Genomic DNA, 11,142 nt, shown 5'->3' on the forward strand with positions numbered 1-11,142 from the left:
TTTCAGCCAGCCTTCCAGAGATTTCTCTCAGAGCCTCAGCCCATCGAGATGTTGAGTCCGCCATCATGCTCACGTTGTAGCCCATATCTCTGAAGTACTCAGACAGCGTGATCCCTGCAGAATAATATAAATATTATTAAATCTGAACTGTTTTTGGTCTATCACCTTCTAGACAGTTTATCCTGAGTTAGTTCTTTAGTCATGCTGCTACATATTCCATCAGAGGTGAGGTTTTTTTTTTTCTTGCTCCCACCAAATGATGTCATTTTTGCCTCACAGCCCTGTTTTGGGGGTTCTCACTGCTTGTTTTCAACACATTGTCTAGGCAGATTTTTTTCTCACAGCATTCAAGAACTGTTATACGGTCAGCGTTTGGATGGGTGCTGTTAAGTAGGAGGAATTTCAGGTTGCAGTAAACTGACAGTAGAAATGATAATAGATAATTTTGAGGACTTACTTGTGAAGGGAGTAAAAAAATATGAACATTTGTATGACATGCCTTCAAGTAATTTAATTTTGCTCTCCTCATCCTTATCAATCTTAAAACAGTTTCCTCTTTTCTTGTGTTGCCTTTTGCAAGTGTAAGGTCAGCTACAGTCGATGGGACTTTCTATAAGTTACTGTCTGCTTCTACCCAATAAATTAAAGTTCTCCGTCTTTTCTCTTTATAGAAGCTAAAACTGGCTACATTTTACAACAACTGTTAAAATTCATAGGGAAACGGCTGTTCCAAGCCCTGCAGCACCGAATTCTCCTGAGTGGTGCCCGACTTTACACGAGTGAATAAAGTGAATGTGATTAGTCATTTATCAAGAGGGCCGGATTGTTGTGGCGGAAGGTCTGCAAGCAAGTTTGATTGTGGCCGGTTAGTCGGAAGCATCTTGCTAACCAGTTAGCAACTTAGTGCTAGTAGGTTCCCAATGGGAAATTACATTGGGACCAAGTAGCACTTAGCACATCACTGTCAAGGAACGCTATGGACAGCGGAAACATGCAAGAGGAGGAGAGTTTTGCGTCGGAGGTCACGGATGAGTTTCCTCCGTCATCCATTTTTATTTAGAGGAGGAAAGCGGGGACGTTGTTGTGGAAGAGGACGCCAAGGCGGCAGAAACTTTGTTTGTCGTAGGCTTACAGCCGTACATGATTGACAGATGATCGTTGATTTGACATTTAAATATGACTTCCCTACCACTTTAAAACTTCCAGGAGAGCAGCCTTAGTTACATAAGAAAAGCTTTAATTTTCCCACTAGGCAGAGCATTGTTTGTTTATACATCTTAAATAAATTTCTATGCACTAGTAACAGAGATATAATGTGGAGTAGTGGCTCCCAACCGGGGGTATGTGTACCCCTAGTGGTTCATGAGTGTATTGCAAGTGGTACGTGAAAATATTGTATTTCTTAGGTAGTAAAATAAAATAGGGCTGGGATCTGTTTTGATTTTAAAGGACCAAATTGAAAAATTACGTTTTTTCTTTGAGTTCACCTTCAGCTGTGAGCTCAAAACATCAAAACCAAGCAGAAGAACAGACTGGGTGTAGAGAACCGCCTGGTATCAGGTGAAACAGAGGTATCAGAGCTCGTGTATCTTGAAGAAAACAATGAAACACTAATTAAGTCAGTCTCAATATAATTTTTTTGTTCCCAATTCATCAAGTTTAAATTTGATTATAGGAAAGAGCAGCCCCAGTTTTATGAATACAGGTTTGTAATATGATTTTTTGGATTTATTTCAATTCCTGACTAAGTTCCAGGCAACATTTTAGGTTGTTGTTTTATTGGAGATGGAAATAATAAACTCCAAAGAATTAAATGCTCAAACTAAATTATTAATTAAGTAAAATATTTTTATTTTATAATCAGTTATTGTACGTTCTCTTTTGGAAAATCATCAATACTTTTGACTGATAGGGGTACTCAGTGTTAGACAAAATACCCAAAGGGGTACCCAAGTCCAAAAAGGTTGGGAAACACTGAAGTAGAGCATCTTTGGTGACACAGCTTAAAGCACAATGGTGACACCTTCTGGCCAACCAATGAACACACAGGGAGTCAAGTGTTTTCAGAGCATCCTTACACGATTCTAAATATCTAACCAGCAGATCGATAAGCCTAAATTTAGCAGACGCGAAGTAGGAGAAGCATTTTTTTTGGACATGAAAATATCAATAAGCAAGCACTAATTTAATCTATGTTTAAAAGCAAAATGTTGCTTTTAAACATAATATTATGTATGCTTTGCTTAATAGTTGCAGCTTTTCCTGGTGAATTTTGTCGGGTTTGGATCAGCCGACTCCAGGATCCTCAGTCTTCATTAGAGCTGCTTCTACAACATAGAGCGTAGATGAGCTAAATGCACATATTAGCTCTCTCTGCAATAAAGAAAGCTTATGTGCATTTCATTTATACCAGTTCATTTTGATTGTTAATGTTAGCAGTATGTTATTTTAAGATTCACAGTGTAATAACTACAGGTTTAATTTAATAACAACTGTATTTATCTTAATTAGGTCAGAAACAATTAATAGGATCAATGTGATAAATTAATTATGGAAATAACTTAACTAATTGAGTAAATTGACTGATGGTTAATAAGTAAAGAGACTCTAAAGAATGCTATTAGTTGTAAGAGCAGCCCACTCAGTCCAATATTATCCTAAATTTGTAAAAAAAAAAAAAAAATAAATAAATAAATAAATAAATAAATAAATAAATAAATAAATAAATAAATAAATATTCTACATTCAGCATGAAAAACCATTTTGGTCAGTCAGCATTCTCTATCCAGAACATCTGAAGTGGAAAAAGTTTTACCCTCTCCTGGTTTAAATTCTGCAAAAAATCTCTTTAAGGAACCTTTGGTTATCTAATTATTAATTACTTAAAATATAACAATTTACAAATTAATTGGTTAGCAAAATAATCATTATTTCCAGCCCTAATCTTAAGTTTTTTTTTAAATTGAGAATAGCATTTTAAAAGTAAACTTTTTTTAGGACTCTATTGTTGGTGTGCAAGCATCGTCAATAATTTGTAACAATAACACAAATTTTAACTTTAAATTTTGCCTTTTAACAAAAACACTGTGGACTGCCCTAAAGATACCTTCCACCAGCCTGAGCCAGTTCTCTGGGGGAAACTCTGTTGCCCACATCGTTTGATAATTAGAATAAAAGCAGAATGTTTACACCTGATTGGAAAACTATGATTTTACTAAATTGCTTTTTTCCTGATGTGTTGTAATATATAAAAATATTCATTAATCCATTCAATAAATACCAAGTGATTTAAGTTGGGAAATGCATAAACTGATTTAAAGACAGACAAGAAAAACAGTAACATCCTTCTAGTTGTACAAGTAGATCAAAACATCTGGATTTAACCGTTTGTACATGTAGAACCAGTAAAGCTCTTCATCACAGTGGGAATCCAGCACGATGTAGATTGTTGGTACCTGTATAGATGGAAGCCTCTCGAGCCGCCACCGGCATGTTTGACGTGTTTGCAACCAGCGCTGTTCTCTTCATAATGCTCTCAACTTTGCCATCAACTTCCATAGTAAGCTGTTGAATAAAATAAATAACATTAAATTCATACTTATAAATTCATATGATTTAGATATGTGATTTCTAATGTTATTCTTAAACACTTTTCTAAGGTTCACATTTGTGTGACCATTTTTTTTCTACAATCTTTTGGCTGCTGTAAACACCAGAATTTCCCCATGGGACATAAAGGGATTTTCTATTCTATATATGCACCATTGAGTATACCTAAGAAAAGAAATTCCTTAAACTAAATTTTACTAAATCCCCATTTTATCCAGTTGCAGTAAGCCCACAAAGCAAACACATTAAGCATTGACATAAGTTTGCATTTATTCTTGGAATTAATAATGCACAATGTTTAAATCATGACGTTTAAAACTAATGGGACATTTTTAAGGCTATATATGATTGTTAAATTTAAATTGGGCTTGATTTGTTGATTGTTGTCACTGAATCGCTTTCAGTGTGTTGGCTGGTGGAGCCCAGCTTATAGGCGGTGAAATTAAAAACACTCAGAGCAGCTTCAGACAAAAGTCTTACTTTAGATAATCTCCAAAGTGCTTTTCTGTGGGGGAGCAGGGTTAGTTAGAACCCCCTGCTCCAAAATCGCCCCTTCTCTCCTTCCTACGGCTCCAGTGACACTGTGAATGGGCTCCAAAGCATAAGCAATGCAATGCGAATCAACCCTGTGACATCACCGTTTGAGGTACTGCAACATGACGGTCCCCTTATTAAACAATAATAAAACAAAGCTTCGTCTTTTTTTTTTTTCCTTTTACATTTTTCTTTTTCACATTTGTAATAGTTTGTCAGTGTTAGTTTGATTGGAGGGTCTTTGTAAGGGAGATTTTTATAGTTGTTGGGAATTTTATAAGCACTAAACTCAAAATTAAAGTATTCTCAAAGTATTTTTTTAAGTCTTAAAAGCATAAAAATTCAAGGATTCAAGCTCCTATACAAACCCTTCATATTGTCTGAGAATAAAAATGTGAAAAAAATGCCAAATGTAGCTTCTAGAAAGTTAAAGTATTACATTATATTGAGCTAGAAGATTGTAAAAGGTTTCAGTAACAGAGAGGAAACTTTTAGACTTATGTTGTTCAACCAACCTCTGGAAAATCCCGCAGCACTTCAGACATTTCGTTGCCACGTTCTCCACAGCCCACATAGATGATGACATCACTGTTTGAGTACTTTGACAGCGACTGAGAGATCACGGTCTTCCCGCATCCAAAGGCTCCAGGAATAGCCGTGGTGCCACCTTGTACACACCTATAAAACAAAACAATCATATTTAAAAGGTTGGCTCACATAAACACCTCATAATAAACTTATATATATATATTTTAACACATTTTTCTAAAGAAACACGTACGGGAAAAGTGCATCGAGAACCCTCTGACCAGTCAGCAGTGGATGGTTGGCAGGTAATTTCTCTGTTACCGGGCGGATTTGCCTTACTGGCCACACTTGCATCATAGTGAACTTCTCTTTTATTCCCTCAAATTCCAGCTCCAGAACAATATCCTATATCCAAAACAGATCAAACTGAAATATCAGCATAAGTTTTCCAAAGAGGTGGGCATTCAGATTTATGAGCAGCACTCACAGAAAGGTCGTAGTTTCCAGAAGGAGCCAAATAGGTGACAGTGCCCCTGTTTCGGGGAGGAAGCATTAGTTTATGCTTTATTAAGGAATTTTCAAACACAGTCCCATATATATCTCCGCCAGTTATGTGACTGCCAACCTGCAGGCAGAAAAAAAAAGGAAACGGAGTGAGACAGGTTTACAGATGGGTTTTAATTTAAAATTCACAGGGGAAACATTTCTCACTCGAAGGTTCTGGCCAGGAGAAAACTCCCATTTGGCATCCCGGTTTAGTGCGCCAATATTTACTCCTCGTGGGATATAGATACTCTGAGTGAGATCGTTAATGTCTTTTAGTGGACGCTGGATACCATCAAAGATGGAGCCCATGATTCCCGGGCCTAACTCTACAGAGAGAGGTTTCCCTGTACGGAGGACTGGGTCACCGACAGACACCCCAGCTGGAAACGTCTCAGTTAGGGGAAGTAAACACGAAGCATCATCTGTTGCTTTCATTATTTTATACTTACTGCATTCAAAAACTGACATAACTTAGAAAGTTTTACTATAATGGAAGGCCTTGAGGCAGTAGAAAGGATACAGGTCTCCTCATACACCTGGATGGTTGCCATGTCACCTTCTAAACGGATGATTTCTCCCACCAGCTCACTGTGACCGACACGAACCAGCTCATACATGGCAGCTCCAGCCATCGCAGTAGCTGTCACCACTGTCAATTGGAGAAAGAGGGATTAAAAAAACATCCATTCAAACAAAAATGTATGAAAGGAAAATAATTTGTGTTTCAGTTTCTTTTAGAACTGGTCCTTGTATCTGTAGCTAAGCTAATCTGGTTCACTTTATTTATTTAATGGCGATAGCTACAAGTCTAATGTTACGTTCACACCGGACACGCTTTGGGCTGCTGCTTCGTTTTTTAAGCTTGTATACATTTAGGTATGGTGCATGTCAAGAGCATCCTAGATGCTCCTAATGTGCATATGCAGCTCCGGTGTTCAATGGCTGAGAGCGGCTTTGCTATATTTGCTGTGATAAGCTGGTAAAAATTAGTTTTAATATAATTTTAAGCGAGAAAGTCCACCTCAAAACATGATCTGTGCAGTCAGTTTAGCAAGATTACAAACCTGCCTTCAAATATTATTTTGCTGTGTGCTGTGACATCTGGGGGGTTTTCCAAATGTGTTATGTTTTGAAAAGTTGTTTTGATAAAATACTTGAATAACAGGCTCCATGTAATGGATACAGCACTTCGCTCTCAATCTGCAGGTTTACAAGTGGTTCCTAGAATTTCTAAAAATAGAATGTGAGGCAGATCTTTGAGTTATCAGGCTCTTCTTGTGTGGAACCAACTACCAGTTTTAGTCCGTGAGGCAGACACCCTGTCTACTTTTAAGGGTAGGTGCAAAACGTTCCTTTTTTATACAGCTTATAGTTAGAGTGGCTCATGTTATCTTGAGCTATCTCTATAGTTATGCTGCTATAGACTTAGACTGCTGGAGGACATAGGGACCCCCATTTCATCATATCTCTATTCTCCCACTCTGCAGAATCTGTTAGTTCAGTCTCTAACATTATGCTCTCTCTGCTTTTTCTCATAGTAGCTTCGTCTCATCTGTTCCTGTTTGGCTGTGACACCATCCTGGAGAGAATTAGCATCTGTGCTGCTGCCATCAACACCTTTGTTTATAGATGTTTATGACTGTGACTGGCTGGATGTGCTGTCTTTATCCTCTGACATGGGAGTTGGCTCGGAGCTCGCCTGCCTGGCTGTGTGTTTCCTGAATTTGGCCGCCTTTTACAACTGTTTTTGTATCTCTGCTTCTGTCTCCTTGAACCCCAGTCGGCCTTGGCAGATGGCCGCTCACACTGAGCCTGGTTCTGTTGGAAGTTTCTTCCTGTTAAAAGGGAGTTTTTCCTCTTCACTGTCGCTACAAGCATGCTTAATGTGAGGGATTGCATCTGAGTCAATGAGTCGATGCAATCAACTGATTTCCCTTAGATAGAAAACTTTGAATCAATTCGACTGTATGATCTGGTTTAACTGTAAAGTGCCTTGAGATGACATGTGCTGTGAATTGGCGCCATTTAAATAAACTGAATTGAATTGATACAGAGGTGGAATAAAGCCCACCTGGTCCTGAAACTCCATGAACAAATCCAAACTGGCTTTCTCGCTCCTCATCCTGAATCTTGGGAAGCTTTGATGTGTCCATGGCTTAATGTATGTCCTGTAAAGAAGATAAGGAGAAGGCGACGTTTAACAAACTTTTACGTCATTTAAATTCATAATAACTGACGTCGCTGTCATGAAACACGGTTTGGTTGAAGTTAGCATCTGACCAGGTTTTAGTTTAACATGATCGATGACTAACCTACACAGGACGGTTAGGCTGCCACTGAATAGACAAGTTAAGCAGATCAGGAGCGAACTGTTTCCTTTAAAAGGACAGATGGTGGTTCATGTTTCCACTTCAGAGGTAACACAGAGAAAAGCTGATCTGTGCGCGAACGGGTCAGGTGACAAGCTAGCAGAGAGTACCGATACTCATGAAATGAACGCTCATTTGAATAACAGTATAATCACACGACATTTAAAAAACACACAATAAATTAAAGAGAAGCAAAACCACAGGCAGCGACAATATGAGTACTTTACCTTAAAATGATTAAGTAGTTGAGCCCAGGTTTGTTTCCACTGTGGCAGGCAGAGGAGGAGCTTCTCTGTGTTAATCACCTGCACAGCACCGGGCTACGACGAGATAACTTCGCCATTTTGGCTCAAACAATCTCCCTTTTCCTTCGTGGACCGCAGATGAATTTTGAGCCAAAATGGCGTCGCCAGCTGGTGAGTTTCACAGCCAACGCAGTTCGGTCTGCACACTCATGTGTCTGAGGCGCATTACTGCCCTCTGCGGGGCATAAGGGAAAACGCACTTACAGATCACGTTATCGAAAGTAGAAAAAAATATATAATAAAATAAAAAATATGTTAAACAAGCCAAAGTGAAAGTGAATTAGTAAAAAAAGTACATTTTTTAAAATAAAATTATTTATTAAGTATTTTCCTTCTATTTTAGTCTTAAACAATTTACTTAACTGTCTGCCAGATTATATGATTTCTAAACTTGAAAAGAAATATTATGATCAAACTGCTGCCATCAACACCTCTGTTTATACGTGTTGGAGATCCACCTGTTTTTCAGTGTAGTCCTGTTTCTCTTACTCTGACTGGCTGAATGTGCTCTCTTCATCCTCTGACATGGGAACAGGCTCAGAGCTCGTCTGCCTGGCTGTGTTTTCTGGACGGGGCCGCCTTTTACAGTTGCTTTTTGTATCTCTGTTTCTGTCTCCTTGAACCCCAGTCGGCCTCAGCAGATGGCCGCTCACACTGAGCCTGGTTCTGCTGGAGGTTTCTTCCTGTTAAAAGGGAGTTTTTCCTCTCCACTTTCGCTACAAGCATGCTTACTGTGAGGGATTGCATTTGAGCCAATGAGTCGATGCAATCAACTGGTTTTCCTTAGATAGAAAACTTTGAATCCATTTGATTGTATGATCTGGTTGAACTGTAATGTGCTTTGAGATGATATGTCTTGTGAATTGCCGCTATATAAATAAACTGAATTGAATTGAACAAATACTCAGTACTTCAGTAGCATCTTTACTAAATAGTTTTGTATTCTTACTTGGAAACTTTCTGGGATGGCTACTTTTAAATTTTAATAGAGTAAAAAAGAGGTTGAAGTAGTGCTACTCTTTCTTTAGATATAAATTTTTGATGCTTTACCACCTCTGCATACAAGGTGATGTTAGTGGAAAGCAAACAAACAAACAATCAATAATAATCAATAACAACAAAACAAGGAAACTGAATTAGTGTGGAAATACTTTTGTGGGAGAAGCAGATACATGATATATGATGTGAGATAGATGAACAAAATGATTTAGAATCCCTGATAAAAGGTAAATAAGTGATAAATTAATAGATAGATAGATAGATAGATAGATAGATAGATAGATAGATAGCATTTAGATAGATAGATAGATAGCATTTATTGTCACTGAACAGAATTCAACGAAATTTCCATTGCAGCTCCCGTGCAAAAGGTCAAATATATACAGTACAGACAAGCAAACACACAACAATAATAATAACAACATACACAACTAAATCAACCAAAGGCACTCAGCCATGCCAAAGAAGCAGCAGCAGGTCCAATCATGGCAAAACACAGAAAATGTGACAGTGCAAGGTGCAGAACAATATGGCTGTGTGTGTGTGTGTGTGTGTGTGGGGGGGGGGGGGGGGGGGGGGGGGAGGAATATGTATGTGTGTCTGCGAGGTTATGATATGTGTGGGAGGGGGGGACGGCAGGGAGTAATGGCTCTGACGGCTGTGGGGAAGAAACTGTTTCTCAGTCTATTTGTTGTAGTCCGTATATTCCTGTACCGCTTGAACAGCACAAGGCATCCCACAATGCCTTGTGCTGTTCTCACCACCCGTGTCAGTTGTTTCCTCTCCAGTGCTGTGCAGCTACCATACCACACAGTCATGTTGAGGCAGAGGATGCTCTCGATCATCGCCCTGTAAAAGTTCACGAGCAGCCGTGAGGAAAGTCCAGCCCGTCTCAGTTTCCTGAGGAAGAAAAGCCTTTGTTGTGTTTTCTTCACCAGGTGGGAGGTGTTTGTGTTCCAGGAGAAGTCAGACGTGATGTGGAGGCCCAGGAACTTGATGTTGTCCACCCGTTCCACCACTTCTCCATCTATGAGAAGGGGAGTGTGAGCCGACTTCTTGGACCTTCTGTAGTCCGCAATGACCTCCTTGGTCTTCCCTGTGTTCAGCACCAAATTGTTGGCTGAACACCACTGAGTGAGCTGCAGAATCTCCTCTCTGTAGTGGGTCTCGTTGTTGTCTGAAATGAGACCCACTACTGTTGTGTCGTCCGTGTACTTCACGACTGTGTTGGTGGGGTGGATGGCCACGCAGTCGTGTGTAAACAGGGCGAAGAGAGCTGGACTGAGCACACAGCCCTGCGGCGTGCCTGTGTTGAGGACCAGTGGGGACGATGTTAAGCCACTTATTCTCACCACCTGATGCCTGTTGGTGAGGAAATCTCTGATCCATTGGCACAGTGAAGCGGGCAGCCCCACCTCAAGTAGCTTCAGCACCAGCTTGTCTGGAATGACGGTGTTAAATGCTGAGCTGAAGTCTACAAACAGCATCCTGACGTAGGTGTTGGGATGCTGCAGATGGGTCAGGGCTGTGTGCAGAGTGATGGAGACAGCATCCTCTGTTGACCGGTTCGCTCTGTAGGCGAACTGAAGGCTGTCCAGGTTTGTGGGGATGAAGTCTCTGATGTACCTCAGAAGAATCCTCTCAAAGCACTTCATGATCACCGGGGTCAGAGCGACGGGCCGGTAATCGTTCAGGCTGGTGATGGACCTCTTCTTCGGTACAGGGATGATGGTGGAAGACTTGAGGCACTCAGGAACCATGGCGAGCTGCAGGGACAGATTGAAAATGTCCAGAAACACTCCTGCCAGCTGGTCGGCGCAGGTTTTCAGCGTCTGGCCTGACACCTTGTCCGGTCCTGGAGCTTTGTGAGTGTTGATCCTCCTCAGGGTGGACGTCACCTGATACTTCTGTAAGACAAGGGGCTGGTGCTGCTCTTCCAGTTGGGGTAGATGTACAGCTTCTCTGCTGCCCGCCGTGTCAAAGCGGGCAAAGAAACTATTTAAGGTGTCAGGCAGGGTGGGGTCGCAGCTGGTCAGCTGAGTGCTGTGTTTGTAGTCTGTCATGGTTTTAATGCCTCTCCACATGCTTCGGGGGTTATTGTTGATGAAATATTCCTCAATCTTCTGTTTATACTGGAGCTTGGCCTGCTTAATACCTTTTTTCAGTTCCGACCGGGCCCTGTTATAAGCCAACCTGTCTCCAGACCTGTAGGCAGCATCCCGGGCTTTCAGCAGGGCCCGTACTGTGCTGTC

At 40.4% G+C, this 11,142-nt stretch overlaps 1 protein-coding gene across 1 annotated transcript in view; it reads right to left on the reverse strand.

The window, feature by feature from the left end:
• LOC119778325 (V-type proton ATPase catalytic subunit A) overlaps positions 1-7,970 on the reverse strand; it is a 19,120-nt gene extending 11,150 nt beyond the window's left edge. Inside the window, exons 1-9 of the mRNA XM_038277504.1 lie at positions 7,814-7,970; positions 7,289-7,385; positions 5,738-5,866; positions 5,383-5,597; positions 5,159-5,296; positions 4,925-5,076; positions 4,659-4,821; positions 3,456-3,564; positions 1-114 (exon numbers count right to left, since the gene is read on the reverse strand). The exon at positions 1-114 is cut by the window's left edge and continues 9 nt beyond it. Coding sequence (XP_038133432.1) covers positions 1-114; positions 3,456-3,564; positions 4,659-4,821; positions 4,925-5,076; positions 5,159-5,296; positions 5,383-5,597; positions 5,738-5,866; positions 7,289-7,370 — 1,102 coding nt within the window. The 5' untranslated portion in view covers positions 7,371-7,385; positions 7,814-7,970. The remainder of the gene's footprint in view (positions 115-3,455; positions 3,565-4,658; positions 4,822-4,924; positions 5,077-5,158; positions 5,297-5,382; positions 5,598-5,737; positions 5,867-7,288; positions 7,386-7,813) is intronic.
• Between the last annotated feature and the right edge of the window lie 3,172 nt (positions 7,971-11,142).

The sequence above is a fragment of the Cyprinodon tularosa genome, unplaced genomic scaffold (genome assembly GCF_016077235.1).
Source record: "Cyprinodon tularosa strain WSP-4 unplaced genomic scaffold, ASM1607723v1 ctg101, whole genome shotgun sequence".
Classification (NCBI taxonomy): Eukaryota; Metazoa; Chordata; class Actinopteri; order Cyprinodontiformes; family Cyprinodontidae; genus Cyprinodon; species Cyprinodon tularosa.